Source organism: Panthera leo, chromosome D2, assembly GCF_018350215.1.
Source record: "Panthera leo isolate Ple1 chromosome D2, P.leo_Ple1_pat1.1, whole genome shotgun sequence".
Taxonomy (NCBI): domain Eukaryota; kingdom Metazoa; phylum Chordata; class Mammalia; order Carnivora; family Felidae; genus Panthera; species Panthera leo.
In genome coordinates, this window is record NC_056689.1 from 81,879,354 (window position 1) to 81,899,771 (window position 20,418).

At 45.3% G+C, this 20,418-nt stretch overlaps 2 protein-coding genes across 5 annotated transcripts in view; one reads left to right on the plus strand and one right to left on the minus strand.

The window, feature by feature from the left end:
• DOCK1 (dedicator of cytokinesis 1) overlaps nucleotides 1–20,418 on the plus strand; it is a 521,064-nt gene that overhangs the window by 219,234 nt on the left and 281,412 nt on the right. The gene's annotated exons all lie outside the window — the stretch shown is intronic.
• INSYN2A (inhibitory synaptic factor 2A) overlaps nucleotides 1–20,418 on the minus strand; it is a 58,107-nt gene that overhangs the window by 2,727 nt on the left and 34,962 nt on the right. For both annotated transcript variants that reach the window (XM_042909104.1, XM_042909105.1), the window contains exon 3: nucleotides 15,048–15,119. In XM_042909104.1, coding sequence (XP_042765038.1) covers nucleotides 15,048–15,119 — 72 coding nt within the window. The remainder of the gene's footprint in view (nucleotides 1–15,047; nucleotides 15,120–20,418) is intronic.

A 20,418-nucleotide genomic window follows, 5' to 3' on the forward strand; every position in this document is an offset into this window, starting at 1 on the left:
CCATCCTAGCACATACAGAACAGGGGCGTGAAGGCCCTTTGCCTGCATACCTTTTCTATAAGATTAGAGAAATCCATGGATCTCACCTCAAACAACTGTGGCATGAAATGACCTTGGCTTATGTTCTTTGCAAAACCTCATCATCTACCAGACTCGTGAGAGCCACAATACCCAACCTCGGGGAAAACTGTGTTTGTGGGGTCAGTGCCATTGAATGTTACGCAGTTGTGATCAAAGACAGTTTTCAGGCAAGAACATGGTGTTCGGTGACGATGACCCCAAATCGTAATTACACTGCTGAAGCCAGGGTGTGTGGACATGTAGCCATGTGGAGGGACCTTGGGCAGTGGTGATGATGTTTGCGTTAGAATGACAGGACTGAAGGCGATTTTTTCTTACGAAATTTCTCCACAGCCTGCCTGGAGTCCTAGCTTCTCTTCATGGCTTTGGAAAACCCATTGTTGATCTCCCCACTAGTTTCTAGGTTATCCCCTTGGCCTTTGGGATAGGATGCCCTGGTCCACACTTTTCTGTGATGGTCCCAGTAGCGATGAGCCTCGTCTCCCTTCTCTCCATCCCTGTACCCTGATTATTTGCATGTGGGCGCCGGCTTCTAGAGAATTATGCTCTGTGCTCCTTCATGTCTGGTCTGGATGCTGACTAAATGTCAGTAGATTTCAGTAAAGGCTCCGTGGTGATGATAATACGTGAGCTCATAACATTGTATATCCAGTGGAGCCGTAAACCATTTACAAACATGAAATCCTATTGACTTAGAGAGGCATTAATCCTAGCCAAATTTTGACATTTTGGAAAGACAAAACAGCAAAGCTGTATTATCTGGAGTTTTAAAAACAAGTTCAAGACCCATCTAATGGACCATTTTATGTTTTAAATCCACTGCTCCATTTTTCTTAGCATCAAAGACTATACTAGTACTACTGGAAAAATTAAAAATATTGTCAGAGAAGTTTATGGCTAGTTAATAACCCCTGCGCCCAACGCAAGAGTTCTTCGCCCCCCTCATTTCAAAGGGCCTTTTTGAGTTATGGTGCTGTTTATGGGAAGGAGGAGGGAAGCTCGTGAACTCGTGCCTTGCTAATCTAGAACATGGGATAATGGAGGCACAGTCCCTCTTAAGGGCAGTTGTGGGAAGTGCAAATCTGTAGTTATGTGGCATGGTGGGAAGAACAGGCCCAGCATCCTGCCTTTTCCTCTTGTTGCTGCGGGGGCTGTGCTGGCTTCGACAGGTGCCTGCTTCTCTATCTCCAGGTTCAGTGTCCTTTCCTTCAAGGAGTACAATAATTACTGCCCTGACAATTTCACTGCCTTCTGGTAAGGATTTCCCCCCGCGCCCCCCAAAGAAAAGTCAGTGAAAAAGTTTCCTAAACTCTAAGATGCAATTCAGATATTAGTTAATCCTTATTCTCTGTTGATCACTAATTTCATAATGGGAACAGGAGCGAGCAGTGATAAAGATAGATATTAAAGAATTCTTTGGCTTGGACCTTTAACAAGGAAAACAAGGACCTTGTAATTGAGTTTGTGAGATGCTGTGGTATCCAGCGTGGTGTGTTAGGTACAAAAGGGTAATTTTATCAGGCTCTTGGTTCGTATTGAAAGCATGCCTTCCAGATCATAACCACTTCAACAGTCCCAGATAGGTTTTGAGTTATTAGATGGTCAGGCGGGTGCCAGCATTTCCTAGGCCGACAGTACAGTTCTGGGTACCTCTAATTATTGAATTCCCATTAAGCAGCTACATTGGGAATCCTGTTATTAACCAATTTATCACACCGCGGAACCATGTAATCACAGAGTAATCTAATCTGAGTTCTTGTTAACAAAATGACTCGACTCTATCTGTCGAGTTGATTCCTGTTTGCCCTCCCCCATTACTGAGAAGCTGCCCTCAGGAGCAGGAGCTAGAGCCGGCTTCTTTATGGAGGGAGGGTGTATGGCCACGCATGCCCCCTGGGAAAGTCTGCCATGAGATCGGCAGTGACCTTGAGCCGTGCCCCGCCCCCCCCCCCCCCCCCCCCCCCCCGTCACTCACACATGGCAGTGCGTCTGCCTGTGGAATGGTGTGTCCTGGCTATCAGACACATGATGTGTAGTACCGTGTGCCCTGTTGTCCCCTGGGGGCCTTTTGTCATTGTGGAAGGAACACACCAAGTCACCGGGTTGATCTGAGGCAGACAACTGACTGGAGAGGGCAGTGTCTGAAGGTTAGTAGTCTGGCCAACTGTGGCTGACATACAGCAGAGGTCCCTTCAGTCTTAGCCAAATGGCCAGAGGGAAGCAGCACCTGCTGTCCTGTCTGGAGCAGAGGACTTGGACAGAAGCCACCAGTGGACATCGGGCCCTCGGACTCTGCGCACAGACCCCAACCCTGCGAGTTATTCAGTTGTCCTGTGCCTGCAGGAGAGGCAGTGCCCTGAGTGACACTGGATGTGGGGATGGGGCCCTGTGGCTGCCTGGCAGACCCCGTGATGCGGGTGTGGTCACCACTGCTGAAGACATTGCTATTGTCTTCATGGCTCTTACTTTCTCCCTGCCTGGCCCTGGCATAGCTGGCCACTCCTCGTCCCCCTTCTCTAGCCGCCTCCGACAGGTCCCTCCCACCACTCCTTTCTTTTCTCCTTCTCTGCCCTCACCACGAATACTTACTTATTTGTTTCCTGATTATTTTGCCTTTGTCCCCCAAATACAGGTGCAGGGACTGGGGGAATGTTGTCCCATCCCCTGTTCCCAGCACCCACAGTAGAGCCTGGGTCATGGCAGTTGACTACATAATACTTACTGAATTGACAAGTGAACGCAGAGCCTTAAAAGACAAAGTCACCTCCTCTTTAGTCCTAGCTGCCCTGGACTCTTCTGGTTGAGTCACGTGGCCCATGCCCCCTGCCCCCCCTCTCCTCCCACCCTGAGCCCACTCCTTGCCACAGACCAACAGGGCTTCTCCTGGGGGTCCCGCCGTGGAGCCCACTCCAAGTGGAATCTGCCTGTCTCCATTCTGTCAGAACATAATCAAAGAAGATAAGGAAACATCTTCTGCAACACACACAAGGATCCTTTTGGAGCTGGGCCCCACACTTTCAGACCCTACTTCTCTTTTTCTGGAAGAGTCTGTCTGAAGATCTTGGAAAGGATAGACGGGGTCCCTAGGCGCTCGTGAGTGGTCAGCTGTTCCCGTGCTCTGCTCAGGGGAGCTCAGGAGTAGTGTTTCATTCTTCCTGTGGGCTGGAGGAAGGCCTGGGCCATAGGTGGAGGTCTGGGTGGTGTTTTCCACCTTGTTGAGGGTGACTGGCCTGCACTGTCCAGTTTAGTCCTGCTTCCCTGGAGTGGTTCCAGCTTGGAGACATAACCCTGGTGGAACGAGTAGATGGAGACGTTTGTATTCCAAGTTTGGGCTGTAGACCTCGTAGTCCAGGTCCGTGGACTCTACTGGGGGTTTCCACCGCTCTCTGCACCCGCCGGGGTCTGTGTGCCCGTCAGCACACATGAAGCAGGAGGCTGCTGGAACTGCCACCCGTCTCCTGCAGGCAGGATCTGGTGTTCGTGATGCACTGTCATGGGGAGATGTAGGTCATGCGGAATCCTGTCTGTCAGGAGGATGAGCAGTCTGGAAAAAGTCCTGATTCTTGAGCTCCAAAGCATGAATGTGAAGGGGCTGTGGCCAGGCCAGCCGTACCTGTGCTAGGTGTTCTCGCCTTTCATGCTTGAGCAAAACCCAGACTGCAGATTGTGCTGGGTGAGGCAGAGTGCCCCGAAGTCCTGGGGCTGTGTCCAAGACGTAAGTCCCCAGGAGCTGCTGTTATTTAACTTGGCACTTCTCCATTCCCTGCCTGCTTCCCCTTCTCCCGCCAATCGAACCATTTCACCAAAGGCTTTGTGTTGAGAACTCCACGTGAACAGAATCACGCAACAGCACAGGCATTCTTGAAGCCACGTGCCCTACTCCACGTGACCCACTGTGATAAATGATTAAAGCAACGGGCTGTCGAGTCAACTTCTTTGGTTAATCTTTTAAAAGTGCAAGTTTTGGGGGCACCTGGGTGGCTCAGTCAGGTTAAGCATCTGACGTCGGCTCAGGTCACGATCTCATGGTTTGTGAGTTTGAGCCCCGTGTCAGGCTCTGTGCTGACACGTGTCAGGCTCTCCAGCTCAGAGCCTGGAGCCTACTTCAGATTCTGTGTCTCCCTTTCTCTCTGCCCTCCCCTGGTCATGCTCTGTCTCTTGCTCTCTCTCTCTCAAAATAAATAAACATTAAAAAAATTTTTTTTAAAAACGAAAAATTTAACTATAGGGGCTTTTCTTAAAAATTATTATTCTGTACATTTCCAAAGAAACAAAAGTGTATCCTAAATCTTAGGCTGCTCCGTCAGCTGGCACCCAAGCTTTGTTTTCTTCCTGGAGACTCTGTTAAGCTTTGTAGTAACACCTCTCCCCCCACTCCCTGTGCAGAGGAGTGTGGTTGTAGCTTCTCCAGTCGGTGCTCTGCTTGTCTGATGCTCCTATAAATACTTGGACCTCGCCATGGTTTCTTTAGCACGCTGTCGCCAACTCCTCAAGTTAATTTAAGGGGAACGTAGTTAAAACATCCCTTTCTTCAGTTCTCTGTGTGGAGCAGTTAGGAGTTGAAAGCAAGTGAGTTTGGCTCCCAAGCATTTGTGTTTTCTGGAGTGGAGGAAAACCTGAAATCCAGGATTTCTCCAGCCTCAGCAACGTCGGCAGGCTCCGTAGACTGCAGAGAAGAAGCGTCTGTTTTTAATTCTCCCTGAATGAGATCGCAGAGTCCCCTTCGCTATCTGTGGCTCTGACTGACTTGCGCTCCGCCACTGTGGGTAAATCATCTCCCCTTGGGGGACCTGAGCTTGCTGGGCTGCGAAAATGGTGGTGGACATGCGCTCTTCCACCACGTGGACATTCCATGGCACAACCTCGAGTGCAGAGAAACACAGTCATCAGGGTATGTGCTGGCTCTTGCTGTGTAGATCTGGATGGGACAGATCACGTTCCCCAAAGTGCAATGCTTTATGTATATAGCTAGAATCTGTAAGCTCCCTATCAGCACCATGGACAACGCCGGTGTTGTTCAGAGGGAGCCCAAGGTTAGGCTCTGAGTTTTTAGACTGGCTGTGTCCCTTGCCAGCTGGGAGAATTTAGGAAATCTCTTCCTCCTGGGCCTTGGTTTCCATACACGACCCTGGCCACACCTCCAGGTAGTTGAAGAACCCGGACCCAAAATAGCCATCATACTCTCCCAAGTGCATTGCCACTTGAATATCTGGGGGCATCATACATCCAGCATGTCCAAAATCAAATCTTTCCTCCAGCCTATTGTCTTATCCTTTCAAACACAGCCTACAGCCAGCATTCATCCAGGTGGCCAAAGCCACACACCTTGCCATCAAGCTTCACTAGTCCTTTCTGCTTGATGCCACCAGCTGGGTCAATGGATTTGCCCTCAGCATCCTTCCTCTTGGGCCAACATCCACTACCCTTGTTGAGACCTTGAGAAGTTTTTCCTCTGACCATTGAAACTGCCAAGCAGTGGGCTTTCTTTCTCTTCTCTGCCTCCCTGTCTCCCTTCTATCTCCACTTCCTTCTCTTCTCTCTTCCTCTTCTCCCCTCCCTCTGTTTCTTCTCCCTCTTTCTCCCTCTCTCTCCCTCCCCCTTCTCTCCCACCTCCCTCTCCCCTCCCTCTGTTTCCTACTCCTCTACACCCCTCTCTTCTCTCCCTAACCACTTCTCAGTAACCTTCCATAGTCACCTTCAGAAATCCCGAAACTCCTTGGCAAAGTCCTGCTCATCCTTCAGCCTAGCTACATGCCACTTCTTCTTTCTGTGGGATTTCCAGAATAACCACATCTGCCCACCCTCCTTCCTGTCCAAACTCATGTGGAACAAGCTGCCCCTCAGGCATCGTTGTCTCTGCATTTTTACTAGAGCATGTCCATTTCACATTGGATTGTAGCTGTTTTTCTCTCATGACTTTGAACTCATTGAGGGACAGACCCTATTTAATTCCTCTTAAGTCTGAGGTGTATTTAATACAGTGTCAGGCTCAGAACATGCTTTGCTTCTGAATTGAAATAAACTGATGAACTCAATCCAGATCCCCTCACTTCTGACCTGTACAGAATGCTACTGTTCTGTTTTTTATTTTACATTTATAATCTGTCATCTAAATGAATATATACAAAATATGTTTATGTGTTAATATACCTATATTATATATTATCTGTCAGTCCCATGCCAATAGGTTCAAATATTAATAATTTATATTGCCAGCTTTTTAACCCTTTGAACATAGAAATGATTCATCATAACTTTGGATCCTTCCCTCACCATTATTTCACATAGTAGGTGTATAAGCCAAGTTTATAGAATCACTATAAGATGTAAAATACCAGAAGTAGAGGAGTATTCAATAATATCAATCCCTAAACTATAAGATCTCCCCCCCTCCTTTCCTGGTACACTATGGCAAGGAAATTATTACAGTTGTAAAAACTAAAAACACTAGTCTGTTATCCTGCTATAATTATACGATGATCGCCAAAGTTATTGTTAGACAATGACTTTTCTGAGTGGTTCTTTATCTTGACTATACTGGAGAACAGCCCTCTTCCTTGGTGCTGGGCGGAGTTCTGTCCTCGATCTCCATCTTAGCTATGACTTCCTTTGGAGTACAAATACTGGTCTTGCACCCAGGTCTTATCAAAGTGCCCGAATTTATGGGCTGGCCAGATGCACCAGGATCAAGGAACCATGTTTTAGCCTCTCACAAATTGTACCCCAGAGAGGTCAAAGTGTAAAGACTCAGCCCTATTTATAACCTCTACCCATAATAATTTCTCCAGTCAGAAAGGGACCACATCACTAACGAGACTTTGGATGTGTATTAAGCATATCTTACACCACATGCCCAGCAAGCCACAGAGATCATACATTGTAATTACAAGGGAACAGTAATGATGAAATGTAACCTGCCAACATGCTACTGTCCCTGGCTTCAATGAGGAGCATGAGTGTTTTGTCTTTGGGCAGGAAGTGTATTGTAACTATAGTTAAGATGAGAAGACATGGAACTCCCCAGAATTGGTTATAGTAAGTCTGGCAGGTGCTGGGGGCTGGGGACGGGGAACATTAGGTGACCAGAGTGAGGTTGGCCATTATCTTGGCCACCACCTCATCTGCTCTTATCATTTTAAAGATGGGCACCTGTCTGCCCGGAGAGACAAATGACTTCCTGGGGTCACGGTGCTGGAGGTAGTGTGCAAAGGAACCTGACCCCCCTCCCCCCCGAGCCACCAACCCAGGACTCGAATTCTAGATGCTCCATGGAGCTCTCTCATTTCAGATCTGAGCTAAGGAATGCTATCTGCACTGATAGGAATTAATGATAGTCTCACAGCACAGGCCAGAAAACCATTATCTCTTTGTACGTGTCCTCTGGTGTCACCAGTGGCCATGTAAACCCCAGGCTCCCCGGTGTATCTCCAGGGATGCTATGTGTAAGCGAGTAGCTCTTTCAGGATGACTGATGGGAGAGCTGAGTGAGCTGTATGGCCCTAGCAACCACTGTCTTTTCTAGTCACTGTGTTCCCCATGGGATTTCAAAGGATCTAACTCAGGGCATTGTGGTAGGGACCCAGTCCTACATTGAACCCCTAGAAAAATCTCCATATTCATATAAAAACGAGTTACATCTATTTTCTCATGATATTGACAGTGCAACCTTCCTTCCCCCGCCTCCCCCCCCCCCCCCCCCAGCAGTTTTGGACATCAGTGAATGCCTCCTTAACTATTCCCTTTGGGCATAACCAAAGGTGAGAGTTTTAAGGGAAGGGTTATCAATATAATCAGCCTTTCTCTGCTGAGTAGATTTTAACTGATTGCTTTACAAATAGTACTTTGAGATCAGTAATCAGTTTTCGGTTTTCCAGCATCTACTCTGTATCAGAGTTGCATTTTAGAATTAAGGTATTACTAACTATTACAAAAACCCAAATCCATATATGTTGGGAGGAGGTGGAAGAAATCATATACTTTTAAAATTCTGATAGAATAGAAAACACTTGCATTATTGGCTTTGGGAATTTCCAGGGAGAATTCTGAGGTCCGTTAAATCTTTTTTTTGACTTTTAATTTACTGTATCAAAAAAATACTTCCTCATGCCAGACTCTCACTGTGCAAGGTATTATCCAGGGACTCCTTTCTGTCATCTTCCTCCTAGCCCATCATTCACCGTAAATACTAAGAACAGAGCGCTAAATATTAGACAAAAGGCTAATTTCCTCCACATCAGTTCATGTTGTTAAAGAACTGAATCTACACCAAGTGGCGGTAATTAGAGCCGGACTGGACAGAGCACTTCCACTAAGAGATAATCACCAAATGACAAAGGCTGTAGAGATTCCACTCCAAGTGGGCTCTGGACAGGCTAGATTTGGCACCATTTATGCATACAAATGCAATTACCTCTCTTCACAATAAGACTTCATTAGTTATGAAGCTTACTGTGCTGGTGGCTGTCCTGATCGTGCGTCACCCTCACCAGCTCTTTGCACTTTGTGCACTACGCCAGAATCAGTAAAATCTCCGTGCACGATCTCATCTGCAAACTCTGCATCCCCATATGTGGCGCCCTTATTGGCGATGCTATGAATTACCAAGGATGATTTGAGAGAATGCCACCCATTAATTCTGTGAGTTCCTCCTCCGGTCTCATGGAAGGCTAAACTTACTCCTCTTTCCTGAAATCCTCCGGTCGTTTTGGAAAAGAACGTGCAGAATTCGAGAACTGCCTACTTGATGAGCAGTCAGAGATTGCAAGGTACTAGAAAGTTCCCAGCTGCTGTAAAGACGAGTGTGCATGAGCAGCGAGGCATCTCCCTCCATCTTTGGGGAAGCACTGGCTGTTTCTCTCCCTAGTTCCTGCTGGTCGTTCCCGACTCTGCAGTCAGAGGAGCCGGCTCTGGAGCACACATCTGAACCCTCCTCAACATGGTGTCCTTCCAAGATGATCCTGCCTCCTCTGAGTCGGCCCCCTCCCAGGTGGAACATCCCAGCTTCCTTCAGCTCCTTCTTAATCTTTCTTCCTTGTATCTGTGGCACAAGGAGGTTCCCCTTTGTCAGAGCTCTGTTGTTGCAAGTCTTACCCTAGGGGGTGTGCGTGGGTTTATCTTCAGCCAGGTTACAGACTCCTTTCCAGCTCCCAGTGACTGGGGTGGAGCCTGTCGTTTCCTAGGAGTCCCGTGGAAATGGTTGCTGCAGAAATGCGTATAAGCATCCAATGGAAAGGGCTTGGGTATCTTACCAAAATAGTGGTTTGAAATCCTGCCCATTGTTGACCATCAATGGATCATATCAAATGACAAAATTAGGACACAGACAACATGAAATTCTGCAAGATCCCTCCCTCATTGGTGTTGAAAACAAAGCAGACTTCGGGCATTCCTATCCATCCATATTCCTGCCTCCCGACGGCTCCCCCACGTAATTAGTGTCCCTGGAGGCCAACTGTGTGGTGGCCTTGATGTACAGAAATGGAGCAGGTGTGGGCAGTATCTTCCTAGAGGGTACAGTGGCCTCAGGTCTTGCAACTAATGGTGAGACTTCTAACACTTACAGGAAAAATTTAAATTCTGGTAGAGATGCTATTTAATGAATCTGGAATCAGCATCATTATTACCTTTTAAATCTTGCTTTCATTCCCAAAAGCCTCGGAATTGAGTTTGGCACATGCTATTTTCATAAAAATGTACAAATCTGAATTCAAGCCATTTTGTTGTGGTATTATTTTAGAAATTAACCACTTCAGTGAGGGAGGGAAATGGTGTATTTCATTGTTCCTTCCTGAAACACAATCGGAACAAAAGGTGAATCATCAGGAGGGTGACTCAGCAGATTTGTCTGACTAGAGAATTACCAAGATAGGCTGGGTACAAAGGATTTTGAACTGCTTTTGAGCAAAGATTATATTAGTAATTTATCTCTAAAACATTTTCTGAAATAATTACAGCGTATTGTGACAGGAAATACGGATGATTCGCCAGAAAAGTTTTGCTAAAGAAACCTGAAACTTGTATCTCTTTTAATCTTTGTTCATGCCGAGACGGTCTTTAATTAGAATTTCATAATTGGTCCAGATCACAATCCAGGGGATGTCATCTTAGGAAAAACGGTAATCATGTCAGCCACCTCCAAATCCCCAGTTATGGGAAATACTACTTCTGATGTTTGGGGTTTCAGTGGACTGGAGTGAGCAGGGCAATCAATTCGCTGCCTAAGAATGGTGGTTCGGCTGTGCATAAATCGATTTGCCGATGCAGGACCCAGGACATTCCTTGGGTGAGAAATGCCTTGTGACTGTCCACACTTTTCCTCCCATGGATACTTTCCGTGGAAGCTCAGACTCACTGCTGCTGTAAATCACTTGGAAATCCCTGACTCAAGGAGCTTTCAGAGCCGGAAGGGACCTACCTGATCCCTTCGTGCTGTCCCACGTGATGCAGAGATTTGTCGGACACCCCACCCAAGAGAGGGGGTCGGGGTTCAGCCCCGGCCTCTGGGGTGCCCCGGTGCCTAAGCAGCAGGCTCTGGCAGGCTGACGTTGCCAACCTTTGGCTTGTGGTACTGGCATCTTTTTTCCCTGAAATTGCTTCAGGACCTTTTGTCCTTTTGATGTTTCTTCCAAGTCCTGTATATTTCCACGACAGACTTATTTTTTACAGAGAAATATGTACCGCTGCTTGTGGCAAAGGGACACATTTATTACAGGACCGTGTTGATGAAACTGCAGGCAGCCAGGTCTTGAACACGGCACCCTCTGCAGCTCCCCGGGCCAACTGCTACTGGAAACACGGTGGATTCTTATGCTGCTCAGAGAGGGGAATTGGGTTTCAAGTGTAAATGCAAGACAGGCGGGGTCAAATTCATTGGCTTCCAGGGCTCTCTGCTTGCCAGGGAACAGGTATGACAAATTGTAACATGTGCATATGGCAGCTATGGTGGCCCCTTGTGTTCTGCCAGTTCCTGGGATAACCACAGACTTTTGGCATGTAAAAATTTCTTTAGTTTGAAACTCCTTTAACGTGTTCAATCTCGAGGTGCTCTAGGCATCCTATGGGAAAAGGCCAAGAAGAGCGGCCAGGATGGTGGTATGGGGACTCCCAGGAATATTCCCGAAGTCTAGGATCTGCGAGCTTGGAACCACCTGCAAGAACAACGCTTGGAACCAACCGCAAGGGCCTTGACCTTGAGCTAACTTGACCCTTGGTGACAGGACCCTGTCTCTATAGAGCAGTGTGCAGGAATTGAAGGAGGACTTGTTTGCAGCTTTCCTCGGTGAGAAGAAATGGACTTAAATCCTAAAGCCTATGAAATCTGGGCACTCTCTCCGGCTCACTTTGGGCCTGTACTTCTGGGATGCTGTGGCTGTGTAATGCTGCGGGCTCCCCCAAACAGGTGCTTTCTCTTGCAAAAGGACTGACGAGTTCTGAATGCTGTTCCACCAAAGAAACCTCCATTCTTCATGAAGCATTTGACATTTGAGGATGAAGTCATAGGCCTGACTGAAAACTGAGACATCACCCGGCGAATTTCCCCTTGCTCCCCTTTCTTTTTGACAAAAGGGAACCCTGTGATAGGGAAGTTACGAATCAAGGCGTATCAACAACTGTCAGCCATCAGGGCAGACGCAGAGAGATGTAAGTCTTCCAAGAACCAGACCAGGATCTCCTTCATCCTGTTACATTAGTCCTTGGTATTCAGACAGTATGATGGAAGCCACCTTCACGGCTGTCCTGGATTAACCACTGATGTGGTTCTGCCGTGACGTAACCACACGAGGCTGACACTCCTGGTGAACGGGCTTCTCTGTTCTCGCTCTGCAGCTGTGTGCTCCCCAAGAGGATGTTGTGTTTGGATCTGTGTATGCCGTTGGTGCCCATCACTGAAATGATGTGACTTACTTGAATGTTACAAAAACCAATGTAATAGAACTTAGTCAAAGAGAATTATTTCTGTGAGTTAGACGCTTTGGACAGAAGAAGGTGTTCCCAAATATCAAGTGTGAAAAAGGTAGGGGCAAATCACGATCTAGAAGCTTTCTGAAATCAGATTCCCTCACAAGATGGTTCATGGAAAATCACTTGGAACGCCAGTGGGGTGCCTGCATTCACAGGAAACACCTGGGCCGCCTCTCAAAAGACTGCCATAACTTTCCACCAAGTAAATATAAGAGCTCCGTTTATAGGATTCAGATTAAATTAACAGGTTAAGCGTATGATTTCCCTTTTGACTGGGTTTTCAATTAGTTGACCAGAAGTGAGCTTGCACTTTTACCATCTATGGAGCTCAGAACACTCTGGTTCAGTGTCAATAACCAGCATACAGAGCGTTTAAATTTTTTGTTGACATATAACCTTGTGCAAGTTAGTCACAGTTAAATTTTAATGACTTCTAACGTAAAGGGGCAGGAAAATTGGGAACAGAGCTTGATGGGCTGTGTGTGTTCAGCGTGTCAGTGATATCAAGGTCCTCGTCTGGATTAACAGCTGGAAGGCTGACTTTATGAGTCCAGCTGAAGCGTTGTTGTTAGGCCTTCTATGGTAGCTTCTGTGTGCGACACAAGCTTGGAGGTTGGGGAATTGTCACTCTGAAGGAGAGATTTTAAAATACTTTCCTGCACGCGAGATCTAAAATTCCCAATTTTCTGCTACCACCTCTCCAAGGATACTTGGCTCATTTAGAGAGAGGGCCGGTGGGGGGTTTGTGTGGCTCCTCCCATGCACCTGGGAGAGATGCACACCCCCAAGGGAAGGCCAGCCTTCCCTCGTGGTCCCATCTCTTGACGAGAAGATCTCTGTGAGTAAGCATGCATTTTCCCATTTTTGTAGGAGGTAAGCACAGTGATCACAATGGCCCCGGTCCCTCTAACTGGCCAGTCTTTGTTCAATTACTTGCAATTTCCTGTGGTTCCGAGACCCTCAGAGTTCTTTCAGAAAGTGGGCCAGTAGCTGGTGTCCTGGGGTTCCTGCAGAATGTTGGCTGAGCCAAGTCTAAATAGCAACCACTCAAAGCTAATTCCTGAAAAAAGACCAATTTCTGTCCTTCACAGGCTTGTTAAATCACTTTTAATATCACTTTTAATGTAAGTCACTTCTGGATTTAGAGCTAAATTTACTTAAATTACTTCAGTTACCCTGGAGAGTGTCCTAATAAATTCTTTTTTCAATCACCCACAAAATGTTAAATGGGTTTGTGCTCATGATGCTCACTCTGAACCTTCTCTGGAAATCTCTGCTCACTTCTGCTCTGTTGCGTTAAAAGACTGGGTGACCTGTAGCTCCCAGAGTAACGAAAGCCAAACGGGGAGGTTATATGCCAGGTGCTTTCGTTCCTCACTGCTTTTCCCAAGTTATTTTATGTCAGAGTTACATCCCTTCGCTGGTGACCCTAAATTCTCTTCCATGATATGAATGTAGAGAAACTTCCCACTGACCAGACTCCTCTGATACGTAGCGGTCCCCGAGGACGTAATTTGCGATTTGTGCGAGTTCTTGACAAACAGAACTTGCCTGGGTGCTTGCTTTTCACCTTCCTCTTTGTTAATAGCCGAGGACAATCAGGCGGGCTGGCAGGCTGGGTGGGGGCTGCCGCAGGGTTGCAGGGTCCTGTGCCTTTTATGGACCTTAACCTGGCGATGGTTCCAGTAGGGTAGGCTTTGTCAAGCCTCGGAGCAACCGACATTTTGGACCAGATAAATTTTTGTTGTGGGGCTGTCCTATGCTTTATCGGACGTTAGCAACATCCCTGGCCTCTACCTACTAGATGCCAGTGGCACCTCCCTAGTTATGACAGCTGAAAATGTCTCCCTCCAGACCTTGCCAGATGTCCCCTTGGAGGCAAAATTGCCTTTGTTGAGAACTTCTGCAGTAAGGAATGTGCTAGTGTGACATCGGTGCTCATGTCTGCCTTGGGTTTCTTCTGCCTGGTCCCACAGAAGGTCACCAGGTGACTCAGCTCTGCTGTTAAAGAGGCTGAGTCCTGTCTGGAATGTTCTGCCCCGACTGGAGATATGTGCTGGGCCCAAGGTTGTGTGGACTCCAGCTGTTTGCTACATTGAAGACATTTATACCCTCTCTCTGTCTCCACTTTTTTGAGGAAAGGATGGTAACTCTGAAGATCTTTCTGGAAGGTGTATTTGCTGGCGGGGGAGATGGGAGTTCTTTTACACATTTCTGGATATGTAACTATGCAGTTAGAATTGTTTTTGAGAAGTCAACTACAGTGGCCCTCCAAGCTTCATTTTATGCAATGAACTAAATCATAACATCTCTCACTCCTCTCTCACTTTGTGAAAATTACATTTCCGAGAAGAAAAAGACCGTAACCTCTCTGAAGGTTGTGACTTTGTCTGAAAATCCTAAATTATCACGAGGAGCCTAACATGGTTTTTCCCTGTTGAAAGTTTCTGCTGTATTCTTGTTGAGGTGAGTAATCTAAATAAAGTTTAAATTAAGAAACATGGTGAACAGCTGCCGGGGTTCTAGACAGGGGGTTAAGTCCCGAGAGTTGCAACTTCAACAGTCTCTGTGAGTTCCTAAGGAAACAAATTGCGCATTTGATGCAAGCGGCCTGGGTCCTTCTACGGTATTTCTAGCACATGCGGTGTGGTTTGCAGCCTTTGATCTATACCATCTGAAGGGCTTATATTTCAGAGCTTTGTGGAACACACTACAGTGCTCATGGCTATCGATTCCGAGGCAGCAGGCCATCAAACTTCTCTACCCGTTTTCAAAACCACTAAGATGCATTTGCAAGACCAACGAGTTCAAGCTCTCCCTCATCCTGGGATCATAGACCTGGGGCTGAGTATGAAAAAGTAGCTTAGAATTGTGGTCAGGTAAGGCCCTTTACTCGGTGTCTCATACGATCATCCCAGCACGGCCCCCAGTGATTCTTGCATTTGTGGGTAAACATCATTTGTCACTCGTAATAGAAAAGTGGGAGGAGGAGAACGTTAACATACCTATAGATAACACATGCACTGTTCCTGCATGTCTCACAATTAGCTGTGTCTTGCCCAGTCCGATATGAAAGCCTACAAGATAAGAACAGGAGAGCATTACAAGCGGTGGCTGGTGGTCGCTGGCTGTTAAAGAGCAGACACCTCACTCACACCAGATGCCTTCCCAATGCCGTCGCTCGTCATGGTAATGGAAACTGATTAATGTGTGTTTCCCATTTTGCTCCTGTCTGCATTTATCATACAAAACCAATGCGACGTCTACAGCGAAGATGATATGGAAAATAAATCTAGAATGTGAACATCAGCTACCGGGTGAAGGAGATAATCTGATTTTGTTAAAAGACAATCAGGGCACCTTTACGCTTATGGTGTTTTAAATGAACTTTGAGGGAAAACCGATGCCAGATACTCTGACTCCGTGGCTTAATTTTGCCCCGCGACCTCTCGGTCTGCTGGAGTACAGGTCTGCAAACTACAGTTGTCGGGTTGAATCCCATCCTTGGTCTGATTTTTGTCCAGCAAGCTAAGAATGGATTTTACGTTTTAAATGGTTGGTGGGGGGGGAGGGGGGGAAGGAAGAAGAAGAAGATTTGGAAACTGTAAATTAATGAAATTTAAATTATAGTGTCCATAAAGATTTTGACAGTAAAAACTAGTGAAAGTTTTTATATAATTATCTACAGAATATCTTCTGTTTTACTTGTTGATCTCCAGATTCCAGAGTATTTATTCTCTGGCTCTGTAGAGAAAACAGTTTGCTCGGCCTTGTGGTCAAGTATGCTATGCTGCTGCCGTGCCTTCCCACTGACCTTCTCTGGCTGTGAGGTCTATAAGTCCTGTGAGGCAGCACTCGTTTGGTGGGGTTTTTTGTGTTTTGTTTTGGGTGGGGGGGTAGAGGATGGGGCATTTGCTAACTCTTTTCCTCCTTAAAAAAACAAAAACAAAAACCAAAAAAACAAGAACCTGAGAGTATTTTTTGGAGCATACTGTGGAAGGTTGAATAAACCACAAGGTTTGATAAGCAGGATTTTCTTGACCAGGCCTTCACTATTTCTTGGCTCAGTCACCCCAAGAAACTAGCATAGGGGGTGCTTTGATGCTGCTTCCTCTAACAACTTCAGTTGACCTTTCTTCACTGATATTTTTAACAGCCAGGTGTAGTTTTTCCAAATATTACTTTGTACCCAGGGGCAAATGCAATAACCACAGTCTGTTAAATTTGTGGCAGAAGAAGAGCTTCCACCTGAATTGGCTTATGTACACTTAGGGGGTAAATTTACATTTAGAGAATCACTCAACATAGTAACAGTGTGCACAGGAGGTTTGCTGTCAACATCAGCAGTCAATATTTTTATCACCTTCCCTATGTAAACTTCTCTTGTATGCATCATGGATTTTGAATCGAAAATAACTTTTGTTTTCCTCATTATATTTTGTGTTACATAAACATTTGACAAAAAGATTTTCCACTCAATGTCATGTTGTCTCAGTGAGCTTTGGTAAACTCAGGACTTGACCTTTGAATTCTGTGTATTTTTCTTCTTAATCAAGTGACCATATTTGGCCCTAACGTGTTGCTGATCATTGCCTGTGACCCCACTGTATTTGGGCGAGAATTGGAATCCTTGTGTGGCTGCATGTGCGTTGACTTGGTCCACCATCACTTTCTGTACAGGGCTTCTCTGGATTCCCACTTTTGGCTTAGTAGAGAGGAACAATCGAGAGCGTGTACATCACACCCTCCCTATTGTCTTCACGAGACATGGCCACTTTCTTCCTTAGAATTGTCCCCTTGATGATAAACCCCAAGAGGACATTCCTCATGAACCTTCCCACCTGGTGCCAGATTTGTCAAATCCATTCCAGGGTTCCCTGTGTCATGACATTGACCTTCTGCATTCTTCCATGCCTTACGTATATGTAAAATGACTTTCTCTATTCGGCATATTCTACTAGAGCTTGCCCCTAAGCTCATTTCTGACCAAGGTCATTTTGTACAGTATTGTGCACAACACTTGAGCCCATGTCCTAGCAATGACATGGTGGGTGTGGCACTGTTAGCTTGGGTTGCAAATGACATCCTGTTCTGCTTTTGGGTTGCACTAGCATGTGCTAACCACCAACCAAGGCAGCTGTTTATAGATGCTAGTCATAGTCCAAAGTTTACATTTTTAAAAGAAAGCAGGCAAAATCAGGGACATTTCTTACCCCTTATGTGTGGGCACTCTTTCTTGGTTCTGAGGAAAATATGAATTCCAACCTTGTAGAACCTTCCTGTGTTAGACCCCAGGACAAATCTCTATCAAGCGTCATCAATACCAACATCCCTTACTTGCCAATATCATAGAATTCCCAAGTATCTCACGTTGGAGCCTTGAGTCTTCAAATTAATTATGCTATCCTCATTTTACAGAAGAGAATACAGTAACATTTCAGGTCCAGGATCTCATTATTCTTGGACCCCAGTCTTCTGATTCTCTGTGACGCATTCCTTCTACCTTGGGACTGGTATTCTGCCCTACGTGTAATTGGCAGGTTGGGATAGTCAGTGAATCCAGCAATGACAGGACAAGGGCAGTGGGTACCAAAAATGCACAAAAGGCCTCTCTTCAGGACCTTAGTGTTCTTCAGTTAGAAATTGCTTTTTTAAAGTACTTTTCTGAAAACACTATTCTTACCACCTCTAAAAAGTACACACATTTTTTTTAACCCTGTTACAGTGAGTAAGCAAATAGTTATTAAGTGCCCATTAGGTGTTAGACATTATTTGACTACTGAAGAGACATTTTTGAATAAGACAGAATCCTTGTCCTTACGAAGCTTCCAGTAGAGTGGCAGAGGCAGACAAAAAACAAACACACGGATGGATGGAGGGATGGATGGATGGATGGATGGATGGATGGATGGATGAGTTGGGTCAGTTTTGATAATGCTCTGTATTAAGGAAGGGTTGTGAAGAGGTGACTTTAGCTAGCACACTGAGGGGATGGATTCTGAAATGGGACCTTAGTGATTAAAAAAAAAAAAAGATGTTAGTCATCTGAAGGTCCAGGGCTGAGTGGTACAAACAGGAGGACTCTCCCAGGTAACATCCTGCAATGGGAATGATGTTGGCATGTTTGCACGACAGAAAAAAGGGCTAGTGTGGCTAGAACAGATGTTGCATATAGGAGTACGGGGAGATGAGATCAGACCATGTAAAATTGGAAGCTCTTTGGACATTATTTTAAATGTAATGGAAAGCCACTCTAGAGTTTTTCTTCTAGCTGGTTGAAAGAGTGACTTGGAAAACACTTCCTCTTGACTAACTCTCACCCATGCCTCCAATATCACTTTAATTCAGTTTCCTTTCTCTTGCTTCCTTTATTACAACACAACCCATGTCACTCAATCATGAGACATAGTATGGTTTGGCTGATGTCTATTGATAAGAAGCAAACGAGTCATCATGTCTACTTTACATGAAGACATATTTGTGGTCACTGGTTTTTAGCTAATTTAAAAGAAAGATGGTCAGTCATATTCCATTATGTCTGAGAAGTATTATCAGGCTCTCATTGCCATGAACTTTTCTTAGAGAGACCCCTCAGTATGTTTCTAAGATTTTTTTTTAACCTTTCTTTTGTTTAAAGGATTCAAGTGTTTGGAGTCCCTACAGGCAGTTTATAGAAACAGAGATCAATGAGAAATTAATTTGCGGATAAAATTTAATGTGTCGCCCTTGTGTCATGTGGTTTAAGTCATAGGCTGCCTCCAGCAGCTAATGTCAATCAAGGTATACCTGCTAAAATTTTATTAAGCATGCAGGTGTTTTCAGTAGAAGGCTTAAACTATGTAATCCATTGTGCTTATTGCTTTGATAATCCATCTAATTGTCCTTGGAGCTTTCAAGCTGTGGGGTTTGGCTTCACTGATAATTTTATGGTCACATTAATAATTGTGTTACAGCATCTGAATGAATGTGTTCTCCAAATATAGATGAAACAGATAAATTCTTTCTATAGGACAGAGAACACAAAGTGCTCTTATGGAATTTCCCTAATTTTTCCTTCTCACTTGGAAACAAGTCATAAAACCAATACTTGAAATGATTATCTTTTTAGATAGCCATTGCCATGAAGAGGGGCAGTCCAAAAATTTTGAACTACTGGACCGGATACTTCTCCATTGTCAGTAGGGCTAGAGATCTTTTGTGATTATAAGTTTAGAGAAGAGAAAGATTAGGTTATTGATATAAAAGATTCAGAGAAAGAATGTCTTGATGAAAAATTACAAATTTTCTGTCTTGCAAGTTAACTGCTGTCTTTGTGAAGCTCTCTTTCCTTTTGTTTTGAGGAATTATACCTCATACAGGTTTATAATCCTATGCCTGTCACAATGCCGGTATGCTATTTGGTTAATGTTAATTTGAACAAATAATACTAACACTCTCTTGGTTCTCCTGTTGAAGTTCAGTAATAGACAAATCTAATGAAACAATTCCAACTAAGTGCAAAAAGCAAATGAAAAGTATACAGTGTGCAAAGCTCTGGTCCCCACTTTTTCCCCAGCAGGAACCCCTTTGGACACTAATGATAAACATGCCCATTATAAACATGGATTTTTCATGCATTGATCTTTGTAGCATATACAGTTGTACTATTGTAGCTAGTTGCCATTTGTCAGTCCTTTTCTGGTCTTAACGATATATGTAACTTGGAAAAACAAACATATCATTCAGCACCAAGGACAGTGCCAAGCACCAAGCTGCTGTCTTTGGTATTTTTTCTCTTCTTTTCCCTTGATTTTCTTGCCAGCCCCCCCCACCCCCACCCCCATCCCTCCAGCTCACAGTTCTAACTGAGGAACAAATTCCAGACCCTGGGACCTCTCCTCACTTGATACCCTTTTGACACTTCTGCGGTCAAGGAGGGCTTCACTGAAAGCTAAATGAGACTAGACATGAGTCATGAGATGATTAAGGATGAAAAGAGCATGGACATCATGAAAACACACGGAGGAGGAGTTGCTCAAGATTTGCTAGAGCAGAGGGATGTGGACAAGCGCGTTTTACAAGGTGGTTTTGGCGGAGACCAGGTGGAGAGCCATTTCCACTTCTGCTTTGTGGATGTCTTTATAAGACCTTGCTCTACTTTAAAGGAAGTGAAATGACTGTTGTTTATAGAAGACAGTGTGGAACTCTAGTCGGGACACCTCATTCAGACACAACATTGGGGCCTCCTTTCTGGAGTGGCCTAGAATTCTCACGTTTAATTCTGTGGGCAATTCACCAGTTTCTCCAGCTACCTTAGGCTTCTTCTACAGTAATCTGCTCCAATATTTAGTTGTCGTTTTCAAAAATTCTTGTGTATGGGGCACCTGGGTGGCTTAG